The following is a 22,370-nucleotide window of genomic DNA, read 5'->3' as shown; positions in this document are numbered from 1 at the left end:
CTGTCCTCTCACTTCTTTCCCTTTTCTTCCTTTTCCGTTTTATTTTCATTTTACTTCCATCATTGTGACTGTTCTGGATTTTTGTAATCTGTCTTTTCTATGTGCTCTCTTTCTACCATCTCTCTATCAGACTTTTGGTTGCTTCATTCCTCGGTAGCTTCTCCTTAACAACTCTTATCGCCCTGCATACTCCCACCCTCATTCTCTCCCACTATCTCTCATCCTTCCTCCCTTTTTCCTTAGTGTCTCTCCCTAACTCACCACATCAACAGCTACCAGCAAGACCACGCTGGGTAGAGGATGTTTACTTTATGCTTTTATCGTATGGCGGCTTAATGACGCTTAATTGCATAATTTGCTTAATGAGCTAGGGGCCTTGGACAAACGCAGTACGACCCAGTCGGCCAGCCCCAGTTGGAACTGGAGCAAAGAGACTGATGGTCGAGGCATGGTCTGTAGAGGTGCTTCTTTTTGTTGGAGTTTGGATGGCAAAAGGGAGCAGATTAACTTTGTGAAAAGAACAAACTTTGGAAAGTAGACAACAACATTTGACCTAAAAAAATGCTTTTTATTTTTTTAGTCGTGTGTAGATGCAGGTAGGAAAGTGAAGGAGGGTCTTATCTTAAAGACATAGAAAGGTTCGGCAAAATTAAAGTTAGTTTTCTGGCAAGTCTTTCTACAAGGAATCAAAGGCTGGCAAGGAATGGGTTTGGAAATCGAACTTCCTGGAACTTTCAAAGTGAAGAATAAGAAGTAAAAGAGAGTACAGCAAAGAAGAGAGAGAATAAATTGGATTTGACCGATTTGAGGCCATGGAGCTGCTTGAGGCGTTCTACCGCCGGAAGCTTCGGAAGAAGCAGAAGAAGAAAGCAGATCTCGGTCGGTCAGAAGGGGCGCTCTGTCGATCGCCATCAGAGGCCAGCGTCAATGGCCTAGCTACCGGCCTCATCTCTAAAGTCCTCAGGTTCACCTCCAGGTAAAACTGTATAAACGTCTATTCAGAAAGATGCAAAAGATTAAGAAACCAATTTATTGTCATCACATCAGAGATTTGACTGATTAGTAAAGGATTTTCCTTAAAATTACTCTCAAGGAAAATAGTTACTGTGAATGTGGAGATTAGAACAACTTTGTAACTTGACACTGAATTTGAATAATCCTAAACAATGTTTTATTATGACATGATTTCAAGCAGACAAAAATTCTAAAGAAAAGAACAGGGTGGTACCTAAAATGTAGCTCTTAAGGATGCTTTAATTGGTGTTTTTTAGCTGAACATGGACTTGGAGACCCAATGAGGAAGGACAGCAATGTTTTTTTTCCTTTAATATTACCTGGCTGTATCGCCTCTCTGTTGAGTGGGCAACAAAAGTGTGAAGTGCAATCCCCTTTAATCCAGCTGTTGATGGTTGCAGGACAGGACCATACGGAGAGCTGAATGATGATGTGGTCACCCTCAGTGCGCTTATCTTGTTCTTCGGTGGTGTTGACATGTAGTTGTCCTGCTTCCCATAACAGTTTGGTCCTTTTACTTTTATTATGAACTTTATTCCTGCAATATTTATATTTTCTCTGTAAACCTGTGAAGTTAAAATTGAAAAAGGAAAAATTGATGGGACCTAAAATTGAGCCCTGGGGGATACCATAATCAATAGAAATTGGGGGAAACAGAATTTCTTATCACTATGATTAATGGATGCTTACTGGAAAAGCATTTGAATAAATTGGAAGGGGAACCAATTAAGGGCAACACTGCAGATTTCTGTATATTCCACCTGACGGTTTAACAACAGGATATTATCACGGTGAATTGCGTGATTTTGTGTGGAGCAGGTTTTAATTAAGATATTGACAACGTTACAATTCTTGGAGTATATAAGTGCACTTGTTTGTGTTGTATCTTCTTTTTTTTGGGAGGGGGGGGTTACAAAATGACAGACATTAGCCCTTTACAGACTGTGGTTCTGTAACAGCGCCTTAATGAAGTTCCGTCGTCATTACGCCTTTGAAATTACACATTGCATACTTTAATGCGTAGGTGTATCTCAACTTTTAGTGGTCTTTGTTCTTCAACATTAGATTAAGACTCAAACCAAGTCAAACTGAAAGCGCCCTCAAGCCCCTAGATCTAATGGAATGGCTGACTATCTGTATGAGCTTAACAGTGATGATAAAATGTTGAGGTATTCCAGTTACGTCCTGTCATTACCCAGGATCCTTTGGTCCGTGCATGCTTTCATGTCTCTGTCTCCTACTTACTCTGATACAATCGTTTCCTGTTTATCTGTGTGGATAAATACAGAGCAGCAGAACATGTCGAGTATGAAAGAGGATGGAGGAGAGATTATTTTGACCGCCATTTTTTCAAATGTCTCGTTAGATAACACATTTAAATATAATGATTGTGATGTCCTTAAATATTTTCACTGCAATCAAAAACAACATTTTATTTGATCCATGAAATGTAATCACCGTAAAGAGATTAAGTGTGGTTGTTCTGAAATTGTTGTGATATTGTTTGTCAAGCTTCAGGTCAACAAAACACAATCAAACTAAAGAAAGGTTTACGAAGGTAATAACTTTTGTAAAAGAGTTTGTGCATTCACTTTCTTTAAATCACTTGACTTTCTGTTTTTGTTGTTTAGTTGCTCTTAATCTCAATCAATAAACCCCTCATTTAAAAAAAGAGTAGTGAAAATCATGCCATACCATTTGTAAAAAAGTGTACACGAGTCGTTGAATTTTCCTTGACAGAAGCTTCAGTGGAAAATACAAACAGAGATGAATACAGAGAGCAATTCAAAGTGAGGACCGATGGCTGAAAAACACGTGTCTGTCATTATCACTTATTGGAGGTCAAGCTGGATGCGGTAGATTTAATAGGGATAATTTAAAGGTGCTCTATGGAGGTTTGGTAGAGAAATGGAAACATTTTAGAAATGTACAGCTGCAGTGGTTTATGTTCATAACTCTATACACAAACTGTCATCAGAGGAACATGTGGTCCCTGGAACAATGTTTGAAGATCAAATGCTGCGCGAGAATTTATGGTGGGGGGGCCCACAACAGTGAAACCTTAACTCTCCTGGTCGCCTTTTAGCTCCAAACAGTGATCCAAAGACCCATTTTTAACTTTGAGTAAAGTTTGTGTATTTAGTTCAGATATATCACATAGAATTGTTTCACTTCTCTAACTTTCAAATTTCACCACCAAATCGCCATAGTGCACCTTTAAAGAACAGCCTATTAAAAAGGCCACTGAAATCACTTCAAACCACCTTATGTGATGCATTACCTTGTTGCTATGTTTTAGGAGCTTCATGTTAAAAGTATTTCTGCATGTCTTTCCGTTGAAAAGGAAGGGAGAGGCAGAAGGTGAGTCAGACTTCTGTGGAATGAGACCATGCAGCTGTGTGTGTGTTGTTGTGTTTCTGAGGGAGGACAACTATCAGGATAGTATTTAATGCTGAACTGTTTCTAAAACAGAAATCGGAACTGAGTTGTGAATGCTGGATTCCATGCAGTTTTCTCTTACTTTTACATCCGTATATAAATATTAGACACTAAGTTGTGTTGGTGCTTTACATTTGATGTGTGATAAATTTTGTTTATCTGATTCAAAGCATCAGAATGTGTCGTCAGATCTGAAATACGAATCAAACACTAACCCTTCTTTTTTTGTGTGCTTTAATTTCACAGACGCAGTGAGTCGGCATCTCGTCCTCACTCGTGGCATTCGACGAAGCTCGGTGATGGACAGCAGGAATTAAACCAGGGAGGTATGGACACGATGAGCAACGCCTGGCACCACGGCTACCACGCCAGGTCTGTTTTCAAAATCACATAAACATCCCGCTCTGACCATAAATGTCCATCATTTCATCTGCTTTGTATTTTTATTTGAACCAACTGTTTGCAGCTGTGTAGTGATGGTGATGAAATTCAGCAGAACTTCATATAAACTAAAAAGAATTGGTGATTTCCTGTATCGTGGATTTTTTTTTTTGTTCACTGCTTCAATCAGACACCCGGAGGTCATAGTTCATGTTTTCAGAGAAACACATAACGCCTCATGTCTTATCTCATCTTTGACAGACACCAATCTTTGCTCTTGACATAAACATGTCCCGCTTCCAGATACCACCTCAGGGGTCCACTTTGATATGACATTTACTTTGCAGTTGTTGGTTTTATTGACTTGTGGTTACAGCGCCTGTGGTGATTGATGTTGCTCTAAGTCCACACCCATACCGATGACAATGAAAAAAACAATGGCGCTCTGTTAAAGGAGAAATGATGACAAGCACGTTTATGACAGGATCAAAGTGTTTCTGTTTCTGACACTTTCACTGAACTTTTATAGAGCTCCTTTGATACTCCAAACGAAACTATGCCTTGTGTTTTATTATCGCGGGAGGTGCAGACCTAATCAATAAGAAGCTGTTGGCTGTTATCTGTTGAAATGATGTGACCTTTGACGGTCTGTCTACAAGTTGTGTTTTAAAGTGTGACATCGGAGTTGTTTAATATTAAAACAAAGTTTGACACCAACAATACCCTGAAGCTCTAAATATTTCATACAATATTTACTATATTATTATAATATTTACAATATTTTATGATAATTACGCAGTCAAATAATGTCATTTACATGGCTGTCAGCATTTACGTACTAGTTACTCGTGATTAATTAAGGTCTTAAATGAATGCATTCATTTTTTAAATTGGGATTAATCTCGTGCTTTTTGTCCCTTCAGGCTCACCGTAGATAGTCGTCCTCAGTGTCTCCCTGTAGTCTCAGGGATGTAAAAGAAGGACACTGCTGCATCTTTGAATGTCTCGTTTCACTTAAACAAACTCTCAGGCAGCTCAGCTGACGAGTCCACAGTCATATCCACCTTATGACATCACACATTGACCTTTTGTTACCATTCCTTTGAGCTGTTTGACGTCACTTTGGGATCACTAATCACTTCCTGTTTCTATGCTTATAAGTTGTCCTAACCTTCAATCTACCAGAAGGTCCTTACTTTATTTCAAAATAAAAGCAAGTAAAGTTCTCTCAGCTTATGGCAGTAAAGTTAAAAATAGAAGCCCGACTGTTTTTATTTTTAAATGCAAAATAATGGACTTTCAAACATTCAAAAATGTGATTTATTGCAATTAACTTCTGAAATTTAGCAATTAATCTGTATTATCAAATATAATCATTTGACATTTGTTATTTGTTTATTGAAAATAGATATTCACACTTAGTGGCCTCATTATAATTTAACCTGTAAACATGCAGGCATTTTAACATGAGGCTGTATGGGGAATGACTCACTTTCCGAGCCAGCCTCAAGTGGACATTAAAGGAACTTCTACTTTTGATCGTTTTTTAAAAACGTGTGTTTGACATCTTTTGGTTAACATGACAAAGCATTTTGGACCTTATTGTCCTGTAGTGGTAAAGGTTTGAGTATTTCATATTTGACCTCAGTGCATGCTGTGCCATATCAATAGATAGTGTGTTCCCAGCCAGTGAGTCTTCTCAATTACACAAGCTTGTGGATAGATAACAGCCTTGAGTCAGTGTTGTGCTTGTTGTTTTTACTGTGAGCTGAAGCTGTTGGTCAGCAGGTTTATGTCATCGCAGTTACATCACTGTTTGTTTGAAACGGCAGAGAAGGATGAATGAAACTCTGTGACGTGGCCGTGCTGGGTGGACACTGGACAGGGCATTGACGTCGATGCCCACAGAAAGGGGCATTCCTGGTGCCCTTCCCCCTCACCTCGGGGTCTCCCATGGCAACTACCCCCTCATACACACACACACACACACACACACACACACACACACACACACACACACACACACACACACACACACAAACATATAAAGTTGGGTTTTTTAATGAAAAGTTTGGTGCAACAGCTCTGCAAAATGTTTTTTTAAAGAAACATTTTTTATTAGTCGAAACTCAAAGTCAAACAGAAAGATGACCTACGATGACACACAACTAAGACTCAGGAAAAGAGAAATAGAGACCGACACAGACAGAGGCTGCCCTCATTTTCAGAGCAGTAATTGCATTGTGTTCGGTTGAAAGATTTGGTGGGTCAAACTGTGACGTAGACACTCACGCACACACAAACATTTACATTCCACTCAGTTATTTGGGGTGAGGTCACTGCAGCATATCCCCCACTTTACAACCAGCAATTCTCACAAATAAGACAAACCCCTTTAAGACAAACCCCATGACACTGTATGCTCACGAAGACCCCTAAGCATTGTGTTGCAGTTGGACCTTTTACAGCCTGAATTCTTTGATTTTCATACATTTTCAAGTTGACTACAAACTCCAGTAAGAGAAAACCAGCCCTTCTTTTTCATTGGTATTCATACCTGTCACCGGAATTATCACTCATTTAATTTGTCCAATACTTTGTTTCCTGATTGAATATCAGCTAAATTAAAAAAACATGAACATGCAAATGTTCACTTAAAGCCCACACACCAATTTTTTAGTTTGCATAATGGTTTAAATTCTCCGTCTCTGTCTTTTAGTGCTTCAACCACTGACCTGTCTGGCGGGTTTGATTCTGGTGGTGGCTACCTGAGGAAAAGTCCGGACCAGTACAGCTCCAGGGGCAGCATGGAGAGCCTGGACCCCCCTCAGTCCTCCCAGCTTCACCCCGGAGCTCAGCACCACCACCACCATCACAGCCACAGCGGACCCCACCCTGCCTACTCCTCCTGCCACCAGCTGTCTTCTGCCAGGTAAATTCAAACACTACTGTCTGAGAGCAGGTTCAGGACGTGTCTAACCTAGCTTAGCACAAAGAGTGAACACATTGGGAAACTGCACACCTCTTTATTGAACATCTTAAAAAATACAAACCTTAGAATATTTTGTTGTGTAGCAGCAGTGAGCATTAAAGCTGTGTGTTGGCCTTCTGCTGTTGGCTGCAGTGTCCTTCTGACCCACATCTTTGATCAAGCAACCGCAACGCCTGAACAATGTTGCCCTATTTCACCAATAGCTCAAGAGGAGAGGGAATGTAATGAGCCAAGGAGCCTGATTTGACAACTCCTGAGAGTTTTAGCCTACTCATCCTTAACCCTATAAGCAAATTCTGCATATGACTTTAGAATCTGTAGGAAAGGGACACGATTTGGGGTTTTTAGTGAATATTTTTGACCAATCACATTTGAGAAGGCTTCGGTTGCATGTAGAAAAATGTAGGAGAGATGGAAGGACTGGTCAAAAGGAAATCTCTGCTGTTATTTGAGCCTGCATTGGATGTGTTTTTAAAGCTCCTGTGAGGAAGCTTTTTGCTGGTTAGGAAACAGACTGAAATGTAAAATGAATGCCTCTTTATGAGCTTCAAAAGCAAGCACTGATACCAGCATAAAGATTGAATATTTCTGAATACGACGTACTTGTTTTTAATGCCTAAAACTGCTGCCACAGAGTAGGTTTGGTTGGGTTTGGGTAACCATAACTGACACAATCCAAAGTTTTCTACAGGAGCTTCAGATAGTTAGCTAACCATGAAAAATTAACCAGCCGACAGTCAATAAAGTTTATCGGCTGGCTACACCTAAAGTCTCTGATACATTGACTGTTGCTCCCAGATGCTTAATCCTCATCAGTCAATAGCCCAAGGGTTCTTAGATTCGACAGTCTGGGATCACTCAGTCACAATGTGTTGTTTTAAAAGTAACAGACTCAGGTTTTCACCATACGATTCGACATATGATATTTCACCATACTCTTTATTGTCCCTTAAGAGGAAAGTTTTGCCTTGAGTGGCGCACACATGTATCTGCCTCCATTCTAGTACGGATAAATAAAAACAATAAGCACAATCAACAATAAACCATCCAATAAATCCTCAGCCATTGCACACAGCTTCAAGAGACATTATTTAAAGTTTTGATTAAGGTAGGCAGATGTACGTTTTTCAAATGGTGGATTGCATTGGGGATCTTTGTATCGTCTGGCAGATGGTTTGCTAATGTGTCCTTCATGGCTTTAAATATCACAATATCATGATCTCCTATTGTGTCTCGTCATTCTCCAGGTCCTCCAACAGCATCGACCACCTCACCAACAAACGGGACTCCGCCTACTCCTCATTCTCCACCAGCTCTAGTATCCCAGACTACCTTGCCTCCACCCCCTCCTACAGCCCAGAGCGTTCCTATTCGCTGGAGACAGTCTCTCAGAGAGGAGGAGGGAGTGCAGAGTTGCAACAGGCGGACATGCGTTACGTCCGATCAGTTTACGATGCCCAGCAGGGATTATCTCAAGAGCAGGAGTTAGGCTCCACCTCTGCCGCCTTACAACGCAATAATGATTCCAGAGGCGGGGGAGGATCGAGGACAGCACTAAACCGAGATGTGCAAGGCAAAGTTCCTCTTTCAAGAATGGTTTTTGGATAAAGTCATTTTGATGTAATGACAATAAGGTTTTAATGTACATTTTTGGTTTTCAGGTTCAGTAGCAGGGGTCTGCTACCGTGGAAGCATCAGCGGCAGCAGCAGCAGTGGAAGCAGCTGCGGTAGTGTACCGGCCTCAAACAGACACAGTGTAGGTCCAATATGGGGCCAAGCAGGTAGCCGCAGCTCCTATGAGAGCCTGAAGGGGGCACCAGCTCCACCAAGGCGCAGCGACAGCTACGCAGCCATCAGAAATCACGAGAGACCAAGCTCCTGGTCCAGTCTGGATAATGCCAGGTCACTAAGGTAGTCAGAAGTCAGAATCAGTTCACAATATCAGACACTTAGGTATACTACTAAAAATACCTTTCAATATGATTCAACATGGTGCAATCGGCTATTAAATAATGCGGTCTGATGCAATGATTCAAATTACAAACAAAAAAATGTTAGTATGCTTCAAATGTTGTTAAGATATATGTAGTACTTCAACTAATCTTACCCAATTTGTTTTGCTCAGGTCTCTGCAGAAAGGTTCCTGGCATCACTCCAGTGGTCCTGTGGCCTTAGGTGCAGGTAAACATAAAATCTTTGTCCATGATTTTACTGATTTTAAGACTAGAAAAAAATCTAAATATGCCAACCAAAGTTGTTAAAGAGTTTCCTTTTAGCCCAAAAAGTTGATAGATTAAAGGTACTTGTTGTACATTTTTGTAGAATATCTGATATGAAGAGAGAAAAAAGACGTCAGGTAGATGAAGCTCTTCAATCATTATCCTTACAAACACTGACATCATTAATGTCATTCCAGCAAAAGGCTTGTACAGCACTGAGGGTCAACTCCACACAGTGATAGAGAAGAGTCCAGAGAGCAGCCCAACCACTAAACCCCGGCAGGGTGGAGGATTCCCCCAGTCACCTTCCCCTACGGGATCTGCTCCCCAATTGGGCAGGCTAATTCTGCCCACTGGTATGTACGCTGTCCCCCAGCCCGAGCCCCACTTTGCACAGCTGCCCAGCACAGGCCCTGGGCCAGGCTCCTCTGGAGTCTATCCCGCTCTGGCCATGGAGAGCAGCCGACAACAACACCAAGGGCCGGAGGGTGTTGGAAGGAGACAGGACGCAGCAATAGAAGAGCAGAGAGATGGAAGGATGTCAGAAAATGGTTACCAAAATAGCACATCATCATCGACATACTCAAACTCCTCATCTTCAATAATTGCCTCGACACAGCTCAGAACTCATGCACAAGAAGACAATAGGTACTGATATTTAATTTTCTATTTTATTACTCAACTTTGTTCCTGCTGCCTAAAGTCTTTAAATTCAGGACATCATTGGGGCTGGTAGTGCATGTCTGATTTGGGTCATTACTCTAAATTTGTGCTATAATACCAAAAAATCCTGTTTATATGTGCCTTGTTTATAACTCTCTCTTCCGCAGGCCTGAAAAGGAAGAGTCTTACTTTGAATACAATAAATCCAACCTGAAAACTTCTGGAGGAGGGTCGAATGGCCAAACAGGGACCAAAAGACCCGAAAACCACCAGGAACCTCCCAGTCAGAGCTTCCAAGAGTTCTACATCCATACAAGCCAGGCAGCCCCCAGCCAGATGTTACAGCAACCCAACCAGGACTTCCATATCCCCAACATCCAGTCCACCCAACAAGAATTCAGACCTTCATCCTCACAAGACTGGAGGGAACCTTCGACATCTGTTCAGTCCAGGGGAGACAGGAACAGGTACAGTATGGTTTGTCTTCTTCTTTGGGCACACACTCACTAGGCTAGGTTGCTCCATTCCCCCATTGGCCTGCACTCATATTGTTCCAGAATTAACTAGACCTAAACATGGTTACCTCTTACATAAAGTTGAAAAAGAAAAAGGGATGCACAGTTGAGTCCAGTCAAGCATGGAAACTGTGGACTAAATTGTCTGGGACCAATTTGAACATCCATTTATTGACCCTACATGTTTATGTCCTGGGTTTAAAAAAAAACTGAGAAAGACTTGTAGTCTATTAAGTTTGAAACAACTGGAGAGGATGTGGCTTCATCTTTAACAAAATGTTACAATGCATAGCAACAGATGCAACTCAACAACAGAAACTCCTTTTTTGTTGGCCAGTTAAGATATTAAGACTGGTCTATTATTAAAGATAAGGCCGGCTTAGCAGAAAAGGAAGACACTGTCCCCCTTGGAATTTACCATCTACAGCTTTAGCAGAGGGCCCATGGCTCCAGGGCCCCAACAAGCCAAACCCAATGCCCACCTATAACTTCAACCCAGGGCCTACATGGGCTTTACCATGGGAGGCTTTTTTACCAGGCCTAGAGTGGACTCTTAAGTGGATTTGTGGGCCAGAAATGGGCATAACATTCAGACAGCAAACATGGTTACTGGATGAGTCTCAAGTTGGATGAAAGATGAAAATTGTTTGGGACCCAGTTGTCTTTTCCATTTTGGCCCTACATGGTTGCAGGTTGGGGAAAGCACTAAGAAAGACTTTTGCCAGTAACTGATGGTCCATAAAGTTTGAAACAACTGGAGAGGATGTGGGTACATTGCACAGCAACAGAAACATCCGCAACAACAGCTATTCCTTTGTTACTGGCCTGTTAACACCTTTCAGTATATAAAAGCAGCTTTGAGACATTGAGTGGTTGGGTGGTTCCGCTGTTTGGAAGCCAGTGGTTTTTACTGATGATGTCTTCTTTTTTCCCCTTCCATCACTTACTTTAGATCAATGGACCAGACCAGCACTCATTCAGAGCCATTGGCATCACCCAAACTTGCCCAGGGACAGGTGCCACCTACTCACTTTCCTGTTCAACCTCAGCCCCAGGCTCCTTCGAGCCCTGCTTCCCAGCCTGCTCCCCGTCACCTCAGTGACTCAGCAGCTCTGCAGTACCATCACTGGGAGCAGGAGAGAGACAGAGAACATCTGCTGACCCGTCTGGAGAATGCCCTTGCTGAAGTCCAACGATCCCCCAGCCCCGACAGTGTTTTCTCTGCCAGTAGCCATGGCAACAGTAACTTTGCTGATGAAAACCAAGGACCTGCTCGCAGTCTTTCTGTGCTGGAGAAAGTCAGTCGCTTTGAGTGTCGGGAACGTGCCGGAAAGCAGCGCAGTCAAAGCACCGCCACCGCATACAGATCCAGTCCACTGAGGGTAACTACTTTATCACAGATTCAACCAAGACAGTTTCCAAAGCAAGTGATGACGGTGAACATTTGGCTGTGATAGTGCCTTAATGCCTTTTCTTTTTTTAATTCCTTGTCTGTTAAGGGTCGCAGCACCGCCTGTGGAGCAGATGATCTCAGAAACATGCTCGAGAGAAGCACCAGTGCTAGCAAAGCTCACAGAACAATGAGCTACAGAGGAGTCAGCAACGAGCTGAAACACAGGTAGAAAGGTTTAGGGTTATTGATAAATCTAGGAATGCTAAAGTTTACCTTAACAGTACCACAGATCTGTCTTCACTGTGTCGGAATTCCTCTGAGAATACCTCTTATAGAAAATGAGTCACGTTAACTCTGTCTTAAAAGTTACAATTCTATGTGGTTTTCAGGTCTCCAGCAGATCCCAACTCAGCCCTCCAGAGGAGCCGCAGCACCTTTCACCTTAATGAAACCAGAGAGGAAGACAGCAGCAGAGACTTCCCCTGGAAACAAGAAGTTAATAAGATGCCGGGGTCAATGCAGGACACTTCACCCAACAGGTAAGAGTCCTTAAACAATGAGGAGCTCTTCAGTCTTTAAAGAGGTCAGAATGACAAGAGGACCTGCAGTTGGTCAGAGGCCTTCACTAGTTCAGAGTCCTTCCAATAGACCTTTTTTTTGCCAGCCCAGGATCTTTTAGTAGGTCAGATTCCTTGCCCAGGTCAAGGTTGTGCAAGGTTTGTCTCTCTCTTTCAGCCGCTCTGATTTTTGAAAATCTGTCTCTTATCAGATCTTACAGGGACTCCTTAAAAGATGCCCAGTTTAAGGTCCTGGGGTCCACCTCTTTCAGACGGAGAGACCTAAGCTCCTCTAGCAGCCCTCAACCTCCTGCAGTTTCCCCTCCTGGTTCCACCTCCACTAGTCATCAACCTTCGCATGTCCCTGCCAAGTACCTCTCTCCTGAGAAAAAAGGCCCCAAAACCATGCCAAAACCACAGAGCGTGATCATCCCATCCCAGTCACCACCACCTGTCACATCCCCTCACACCCCCAAGAAGAGACATGTGGTCAGTCCTGAGGTCCGTGGTGCAAGCCCCCCAGCCCTCCCAAGTGTCCCACCTGTTGGACCCCCTGCTGTGCAGCGGATCTGTGGCCGGAGGCGCCTAGCAGCAGACCAGAAGAAGCGATCGTACTCAGAGCCAGAGAACATGAACGAGGTCGGGGTTTCAGACACGGAGACTGTTGCGCTCTTCAGACGTGGAGGAGGTAAATAGAAATATTTTTAAACATGGATTAAGCTGTGTCCCAAGCAGAGCTAAGGTTCCTTTAAAAAAAAAAAAAATCTTGCACTGAAATTTGCTTGATAGCAATGTTTGTGTTGGGTATCTGTTTCTGCACATGAGCAACATCAACACTGTTTTTGACTTACCCTGGCTTGACTCTGATCTCCAGAGACCAGCGTGGCAGATCGGCGGAAGATGTTTGAGCAAAATGCTTCAGTAAGAACCGACTTACGTCAACTTCAACATGACGCTCTGGCTGAGTACGTACAGAGAAAGAGAGGTGTAAAAAGAGAGGAAGGTGGACAGAGGAGCGGACTGAGGCCTCAGAGTGCTTTTCTACAGCCTGAAAACTCTAACCACGCAGGTGGGTGGAGGAAGAAAGAAAGATTCAAAGATGAAGGATTGATGGTTGGAAAGTATACATTAGACTGATAGACTCTCTTACCTTCTCTTTCCTTTTTTTTCAGCCTCCTCCTGTTACTCAGACACCCTCAGCCTCTCCTCCGCCTCCAGCATGCTCTCCCTCCAGGAATCCATCTTCTCCTCTGAGGGGAGGAGTCTCTGCTCCAGCCTCCCTCCAGGAGCAGACCTGCGGAGTTTCCAGTCCAACTTTTTCTACCCAGGCACGGTGACCTCCCCGAGGCCTCCAGCACACCCACAACCAGGGTAATCCAAGGTCAAATATATGACCTGACAAATACTTTTGTTAAACTCAGTACAATTATTTCTCATTGAAAAGCAAATTACTGCATTCAATTTCTGAAACTATCCAAGAAGCATCTAGCCATCTAGCCAGGTGTTATCTGGCTCTCTACATTATGGTTCAAATATAGTTTACAAAGTGAAGCTGAACCTTTTTCAGGTCAACAACAAGTCCAACAAGCCAAACACTTCTAAAGAATTTTGTTTTTTTTGGACAGAGGTTTTATCAAACATTTCTGATGCAACTTCAGGAGGCCGAGAGAATCTCAGTGCTGTTAGGATTGATGACAAGAATTCATGTCTTTTGCCCAACACAGTGCCCATTTGGCCTTCCTTTTTATTGAGTTTGTTTGCAACAGCGCTATGCAAAAAAATGTGCGTCGCTTTTGATCTGAACACAGCTATGGATTGATATTTTAGGGTTGCTGGCAGTGTTCATTCAAGGGTAGCCTTGTTGGTCTTTTCACCACTTAGAACTGACTGTAATATTTCAAAAAAAGCTGTTGACAAGACATTCATGCATGAATTTTCATGATTTTGGACTCCAGCAGTTTAAAGTTTTACCTTATCACTAACTCAAGATTTGTAGTTTTATATGCAATGTCTTTGCAGCTTTTGATGGCTACTTTGACATCCACCGAAAAAGTTATATCAATAACTTTGTGTGAAGTTGAATTATCACATTTTTACTAAACCTCCATAACTCTCCTTCCATGTCTCTGCTCTCAGTGGCTCCCCTCATCAGCTGCAGGCCCAGAGCCTCCAGGATCTGACCCCAGAAGCAGGGCTCAGCAGACAGAATCAGTCCTCCCTCAGAGACCTCAGCCAGGTCCACCAGCAGCAGACTGCAGGACCCCACCTCAGCCTGGGACTGTCCAGTCAGTTGAACGGCGCTCTGCAGAGAGCCGGGTCAGCTCGGGGATCAGCAAAGTCTGCTTCTGCAGAGGATCTCCTAGAGAGAACTGAGGAGAAACTGATGTCTCCTCAGCACCACAGATCCCGCTCATCCCCCATGGTGGAGAGTCTGAACCAGGTAACACTGCACTGACACCAGGAGTTTACGTGTTGAAGCTCAGAATTTCTGAATCTTGTCTGAATTGGAATTTATTATTAGTTCTTTATTTGTGATTATCAACAGGTGTCTGACACCTGGGGCCTGCGCAGCTTTCATACTAAAGCTGGTGTACAAAATTGGGAAAGTACTTACGCACAGAATTTTCATTTGGCCTGCTTTGTCTCCACCCGTTAAGAAATATGCAAATGACTATGAATACTCCACATGCTGTGACCTATAGGTCAAATAACGATGGCAAATCGTGCTGCAAAAGGAACAAAAAAGAAGAATTTTACTGAGTGTGAAATTGAGATGGAGGCCAGAAAAAAACACCATTTATTTGGTTTTCATTTCTTGGGAATTAGAAGCTGGATCTGAGGCGTCTCCAAAGCAGCTGAACGTGCGACTTCTATTCACTATTGCAATGTCTCTGTAAAAGACATTTCTCCATTAAACAACATTGGTGCTCCTCTCTGCGTCACCATTGAGTCTGCAGCGTTTTAATGAAGGGACATTTGAGCCCTGAGTCACACAGGAAAGGCCCAGAATCCTCAGCTTCCTGTGAGGTGCCAGAGAGCCGGGGGACGGTGGCTGGGCGCTGTCCGTTATGGATGATAGCAAAGATAACACACACACACACGTATACATACATCATACACACATTGATAGAGTTCTGTAAAGAATGCAGTCAAATCTCCTTCAGTGATCAGAGCCGCCTGAGTCACGTAAACATCGTTAGAGTTCAGACAGACAAACGGACAAACTGTCCACCTGCTTCAAACAATAGATTTCACTGCAGGGTGTCGGGTTTTGTCGTCTCGATGTTGTATAATTTAAACCTTCGGCCGAATTCAAAATGTTCAAACTTTGATTGTTGATTGTGTTCAAAGAAGGAGGCCAACTCACTCACTACCAACAGGTACAAATAAAGTGACCTAACCTAACTCTGTCTGCATGTTTCAGGACCTTCCTCCAGGTGACATCAGGATGCTCGGTGTCTTCATCTCTGAAGACATACGCAGCTCTCTGGCTGCAGACAGGTGAGTCCCATCTTTGCCACTGTCTCTTCCCTGGCATGTTATCCATGTTATCTTCAATAATGCATAAACTATTAAAGGTGGAAAACTTCAAGGGAAAGATATCAAATTATAAAACAACACTTAAAAAGTGGCTGACAGACGGTTAAGTTGAGCATCCTTATTTTCTGCACACAGATGTTTTTTGTCGGGCGATTGGTTTGTGAGAAACTGTTTGAGCCAAAATGTCAGACTGCTGTTTGTTTACTGTCAGAGGACTGATGGATCATGGGAATTCAGATCATATTTGTGCTCATATTTTAGCTGCCTTCCATAACAGGATGTCAACAAGCCTTGCTATTTTAAAACCAGCTGTCGCCTTAAGAGTCAATACGCCCTGCTGCAGACGACGAAGAGAGGGGGACAGAGGGAGAGAAGGAGAGGGATAGACGGGATGTAACATAGAAGGAACAATAGATGGACTTCTGGGAGGATTAGATGAAAGAAGGGGAAGGAAAATGGAGGAGAAATGAGAAGCAGAGCTTTCAGATGAGAAGGTGAGGAGGACTGAGGGAGAGGTAGAAGGAGAGGGAACGAAGGGGTGTGACATTGCAGAGAAAAGGAGTTGGAGGAAGGTGGGAATAACCGGAAAAGAAGAAATAAAGGGAGGGGCTAATAAAGATAATAACAAAAGCAGGAGGGTGGGAAAGAAGGTGTGAGAAAAGGTGGAAGAAGGAGGAAGATAAAGTTGCAAAGATGAAGTGAAAGGTTTTGAGGAGAAAGAGGGAGTATTGCAGAAGACAGAAAAGCAGACAAGCAAAATGATAGGGAGGAAAGTAGAAGAAGAAGGAAAGACAGGCAGAGAGAAAAGAGGGAGTGAAAAGATGGAGTGAGGGAGTAGGGACAGGTGAGATCCAAAGATAAGAGAGAAGGTCGAATGAGGACAGAGGTGATAAGGAGAAAAGATGGGAAAGGAAAGAAATGTAAGGGTATGGACAGAGACAAGAGGAGGGAGGATGGAGGAAAGAGGGAAGAGGAAAATATGGAAGAAGAGATGTGGAGGAGGTTAAACCACTGAGAGAGAAATGAGCGATAATGTGAGAAGGGAGAGAAATAACAGCGGTAAAAGGAGAAAACAGGGGGGTATGGAGGAGGATAAAGGAGAGATGAGAGGAGGAGAGCAATGAGGAAGTGAAAGGAGGAGGAAAAGAAGAAGAAGATGGCAGAGGAGGTACAATAACGGGTCATTACGGAGAAACTGTCCTCCTGAGGAGGAAGGAGGAAGTGTACTTTGGAATGACAGCAGGAGAAGAGGAGCGAGGCAGATGAGGACAGGTGAAAGGGGATTCTGAGGTGAAGGGGTGGAGGTAGGAAAGAAAGGAAAGGAAAGGAAACCAAGGGATCAGATGACTGGTAAGACAGAAATAAAGGTGGAGCAACACGGAAAAGGAGTTCACATGAGGTCGATGTGAGGAGGAGGAGGAGGAGAGGAGTCAAAGGAGGGAGGAGGGAAAATTGTCTGGCGCACTGACAGAGAAGTAAACTCCAGGACGTGAGGATTTATCAATCTTCAACTCTTAATAATGTTTTCTTTCACCACAGGAATTTTGAGAATGTTTTTTTTATAGCGCTAACTTGAGTCTGAAAATAACCAGGAACATGAACGCACCATGCACTGTTGTTTACAGAGTTCTGACCCTCACACTTTACATTTTAATCAGTGATCAAACTAAAACATTTTATCATTTGTAGACTAAAAAGACATAATGCCAGTATTGGAAGTTTGCCCAGAACACTTATAGATGTTGAGGCTAAGATTTTCAAGGCCTGGTCTCGATCTTTTTTGAAGCTATTTAGAGAAATAGTTTGACGCCTGTGTCTGCCATTTTATAACTTTTAACAACTCGTACCCCATTCCTCTGCTAGGTGTTGTAATCCATCACTGAGACATAAGTGAAAAGGATTATCCTGGATTCCTCATGTCACAGTCTATCATTATAATCGACTTTATAATCCACAAAGACAACAGTTATTTGACTTTCCTGTCAGTTATCCTCATAATGCTTTTCTTTGGAGATTCTCTCTGACACAGTCAAGCTTTAACTTGACATTATAAAAGTTTGAATATTTACCTTTTATTCTTTCTTGACCTGTTTTTTTTTCTTCTTCTCAGACCTGCAGACATTAACACATCAGAGAGCCCTGTCTCTTCTCAACAGTCACACAACAGTCTGATCACCGTCCAGCCTGCAGGGCCTTCAGAAGGTGAGACTAATAAAAAAAATCCCTTCACCTCATACAACCACAAGGAAAGGGAAAATTGTAATATAGTGCATAGAAATGAGGACTATTGCGTTTATGCCAAGCAGCGTTGAAAATAACGCCAATGAGGAAGTCCAAAAAACTGTCCACTGCAAAAGCCAAGGAATCTGCATTATGTCACATATCAAAATGTGTATATATACAGCAGAACTGAACATGTTTACAGACTGACACCCGTTTTAAAAACTCCAATGTGGCGACAACAGTGACCGCCAATTTTTTTTGTTGTCACTGGTAACTATAGAATTGATTCAGCGCAAAAAGAAAAACATTAGAAGAAGGAAAAAAAGGGCAAAGGTACAAGACTGTGTACATAACTTTTTCTGGGAGTGAAGAAACTACACATCCCACAATCCATTGCGATTCCAAAGAGACCCAAGTAACTTCTTTCAAAATGTACACGGCCCTTCTTTTAACATTTATTTTCTTAATCGTAGTGTTTATATAGTTAATAACTATGTTGTAAGATATTGTAGTTTATATATACAGTGTGTTGAACTTCAAGCAACATCAGGCGTATCAGCTGACAGGCGATGTTCACAGGTGGCGGCAAAAAAGGTTCCATGTTAACAGCAGACTCCACCAATCAGACACATCTCTGTGACACTCTAGGATTGTGGGTATCATAGTTCTTTTCCCAGTTTATCTTAAACAAGGTTGATATCTTACACAGGTTTGTCTTCTGCAGGAGCATAAACCATCGTTTCACACTCAGGCAGCTCATAGTAAGTCTACCTCGGGTGGTAATGACAGTATGGCTAGTAATCAAATTCGCTCTGGAGAAAATGAATGGGATTTTTACTTTCACATTACACTGATGAGCCCCATATGAGCCATTGTTCTCTTCAAGGGAGACACATTAGAGGGCAAAGCACCTGTTTTTGAACGTCGGAGATGAGCTGGCTTGACATTATTCACAACACTTTTTGACTGGTTTAGCAATCCACAAAAATCCAACAATTATCACAAACACAACTCTAAATAATCCCCTTTAGATTCACACTTCTACCCTTCCTTCTGCTCTAACCCTAGACATTGGCTCCTCCCACACTCCCGTCACTCGGCGAGAGCGACAGAGAAACAGCGAGCGACAACGGGCCAACAGTACCTCGACCCTGGCGGCGTCTGTCGGCTTGCCCTGTCCCTTCTCTCCACCTGGCCTTGAGGATGAAGGCAGCACTGAGTGGTGTGCTAACGAGAGGCTGAGCCAGGCCAATCTAGACGCCATCACCTTCCCCGGCCTCCCACAAACAAGCACAGGTGACGCTGTAAACACTGCCGCCTACAGTGAAACCCGGGTGACGGACAGACAGACGAGACACAGTTTGGGTGACGCCAGCACTTTAGAAGACGCTGAAAAGGACGTTTACAGAGAAAGAGCGTTCAGTTTGGAGGCCATAGGGGGGCAATCTGCGGAAAATGAACAAGTTTCATCTCTGCCGCTCCCACCAGACATGAGGGAGAGCACGCCGTCTCCTCCCCCTTTCTACCCACAGCGTCTATCCTCACTCCGGATCTCTGAGTCAAACCTTATCAGCCCCACCGACTATCACCCCCCACTTAAGACAGGCCTGTCTCAGGAGGAGTATGATGAAGTTTTCCTCCAAAATCCGGCTCATCCGTTACCTCATCTGCCGGTCAGAGAGACGAACATTCTGGAGGACTTCCCTCCTCCACCTCCTCCTGTTGAGATGGAGCAAGAAGCTGGACACCAGACTCTGGAAAGGTCTGTCAAACAAAATTCAAAACATAAATTGAATAGTTTCATTGAGGAAATGTTTGTATTTATCTGCTAACTCTTTTTCTGTCCACTCCCCTGTATCCAGACCTACCCTGGAGGTTTTAAACAACAGAAACTCAAACCTCCACTCCCCTCCATCGTCCCCTTCCTCCTCTGTCTTTCCTCCACCTGTGCTCAGCCACTTTCCTACTCCAAAGCCCACCACCATCAACTCCATCAACACGTACACTCCAACCGAGGACAGCTTCGGTCTCGACTATCAGCCCCTACCCAAGAGGGAAAAGACATCAGAGGAGCTGCGAGTGGAGGAGCTGGCCCGTCGGCTGGTGCGTACCTCGTGCCTCAGCAATAACATCTATGTGTACACAGACTCTCAGCCTTGTCATCATGTCTACTTCAAACTCAGTCTTTATTAAGAGTTTTTACATTAAGTGTAGAAGTTGTAGGCAAGGGTCTGGATGATAGTATGGAAACTGTTCTGGTTTATGTTTTTAGTCCGAGTAGTATCGACCTATCACATATCAGCAGGTTTTGGTGTATGCAGGAAAAACGGCAAATGAAGGCTGAACCCAGCTTCCATCTGCAGTAATCAGACCTCCATTTATGTATCTTTATAAACAGATATCTGCATGCAGGTACAGCTATCAATCTGTTTAACAATCTAGATCAAACATTACAACTTAAATGCACAGTGTGCAAACTCTGCCACCAGGGGGCTCTCAATCAAAACACTAACAAATATTTTTTTCCCTGTACCTCATTTCACTCTGCCTGTTCTTATCTTACTATTCTGTAACTTAAATTATCTTGTACCTTGCAATACTTTTATTCATTTAGTTATACCCTCCCTTGGACCCCCATAGTCTTTATGCTTAGTCCTGACTTTACGTCTGTCATTGTAATTATTTCCAAATATACTTTTCTTGTCCTACATAGTTGGATTTTAATTTTTCCTTTTATCCAGGTGTTGCAGGATAACTCTCTGGCGCCCCTCCTGGACACATGGGGAGGTAAATCCACTGTAGAGCTCATGGAGGACATCTTTCCAAACAGCCGAGTGGTTGGCAAATCTCCATGGCAACGCAGAGGCAGTAGCCGACTGGATGACAGGTAACTCTGACACCATGTGTAAGTGGGCCACTATCAACTGGGTATTGGCTATGTGTGGCTGATCTACAGAAATGTACATTGGCTGGGAATGGGCAAACCATTTAGACAGAAATCTTCGGTGACGTAATCCATCCGGAGTTGGATACATTTATACATTTTTAGCCCTGATTGGATCCAAACAAGGGCCCTTCATTTGAGTCAGCCCATGTGAGGACTCCATGGAAATTAAGAAAAAAAAGGTTCAATAACCCAGCTGGGTCCCACATATATAAACCCAGTTAAACCCATTTGGTCCCCACTTGGACTTTGCCCTTAAATTTAGAGAAACCAAAGCGGGGTACACACTACAATATAATCAGTCCCATTTTACGCCCGATTCCCCTCTTCCAACAAACATAAAATCTGGTACACACTACACGAGACGATCAACTCGACACACCACAGAGTCTCGACTATCACAAGGTGTAATCTTGCGCAGTCAGACGCGATTTAGGAGTAAACAAACATGACGGGCAAGCTAAATGTGGCTAGCTGTTAGCTGGTACATCCATTACGGTAAACATTTTGGTCAAACTCCTTTCCTTGTCAGTTGGATTGTGGTTTGTCTTACAGGACACGTTGAAGATAACTGATGTTGTTGCTACAAATCAACAAGTTGGTCTTGAATTCATGACAACCATTTAACTTTATGCTTCGCGATTGCTGTTGTCGCCATGGTAATGTTTGTTGTGCTTCCTGCTTCAGTCAGCTTGCTTCCCTATTGGCTATTGTTCCGTTCCACGTGACAATTCACAGAGTCCATGATCGGCCGTCCTCGGTGTTCTCCCCACACCACAGGATTTCCGATCGGAAATATTGAACACGTTTCCCCGATCGGGGAGGTTAAAATCACTCTTAACACACCTCACAACACAGGAGAAACTGGCAAGATAATCTTTGGAACATCAGATAGTCGGGCCTTTGCTGACTTTCGTCGGAAGTGGGGAATCGGGCCCAAAATCAGCCTTATTATCTTGTAGTGTGTACCCCGCTTAAGCAATGTCCTGATTTTTTATGCTTCTCAAGATTATCTTGTCAGATTTTCCTGGGGTGTGAGAGTGATCCAATGACCTCGGAAGAACGTATGGGCTTCCCAATTTCGAATCATATATGTACGATGCACTCTGTGGATGGTGTCACATGAACAAAACAAAAGTCAACTGGGAAGCGAGTGAACTGAAGAGGGAAGCACAGATATAATGTTTTCACTCCTGATTTAACCGTCCTTGTTTGCTTGAGATATAAACGAGTAGTTCATTTTTTCAAACTCAATGCGGATCTCTAGTGACTTCTTCTTACTGACCTACTCACCAAGGTAGTCAAAACAATATTGCAGTGCAGGAGGTACAGCAAAGTGGGGTTCAAACTGAAAATGTAGAGATATGTCAACACTGGAATACACAGAACACCACAGACTGAAGTTGTTGTTTCATGCTGGAAGAAGTCAATGTCCTCTAAAGTGCTTTATGTAAGACGACGATAAAGACCTTCATGTTTAATGTTTGAGT

General features: G+C 43.1%; 1 protein-coding gene across 3 annotated transcripts in view; it reads left to right on the top strand.

Annotated features, from left to right (window-relative positions):
• shroom3 (shroom family member 3) overlaps positions 1-22,370 on the top strand; it is a 58,445-nt gene that overhangs the window by 29,363 nt on the left and 6,712 nt on the right. For all 3 annotated transcript variants that reach the window (XM_020640031.3, XM_065966001.1, XM_065966002.1), the window contains 19 exons: positions 3,700-3,825; positions 6,554-6,766; positions 8,074-8,399; positions 8,488-8,737; positions 8,952-9,007; positions 9,243-9,693; positions 9,876-10,175; positions 11,176-11,605; positions 11,723-11,841; positions 12,006-12,155; positions 12,386-12,861; positions 13,048-13,242; positions 13,346-13,544; positions 14,310-14,613; positions 15,598-15,674; positions 17,824-17,915; positions 19,005-19,698; positions 19,799-20,039; positions 20,678-20,823. In XM_020640031.3, coding sequence (XP_020495687.1) covers positions 3,700-3,825; positions 6,554-6,766; positions 8,074-8,399; positions 8,488-8,737; positions 8,952-9,007; positions 9,243-9,693; positions 9,876-10,175; positions 11,176-11,605; positions 11,723-11,841; positions 12,006-12,155; positions 12,386-12,861; positions 13,048-13,242; positions 13,346-13,544; positions 14,310-14,613; positions 15,598-15,674; positions 17,824-17,915; positions 19,005-19,698; positions 19,799-20,039; positions 20,678-20,823 — 4,845 coding nt within the window. The remainder of the gene's footprint in view (positions 1-3,699; positions 3,826-6,553; positions 6,767-8,073; positions 8,400-8,487; positions 8,738-8,951; positions 9,008-9,242; positions 9,694-9,875; positions 10,176-11,175; positions 11,606-11,722; positions 11,842-12,005; positions 12,156-12,385; positions 12,862-13,047; positions 13,243-13,345; positions 13,545-14,309; positions 14,614-15,597; positions 15,675-17,823; positions 17,916-19,004; positions 19,699-19,798; positions 20,040-20,677; positions 20,824-22,370) is intronic.

This window comes from Labrus bergylta, chromosome 17 (genome assembly GCF_963930695.1).
Source record: "Labrus bergylta chromosome 17, fLabBer1.1, whole genome shotgun sequence".
Lineage (NCBI taxonomy): Eukaryota > Metazoa > Chordata > Actinopteri > Labriformes > Labridae > Labrus > Labrus bergylta.
Note: the sequence above shows the minus strand (reverse complement) of the source record. Positions and strands in the feature narration are given on the sequence as shown.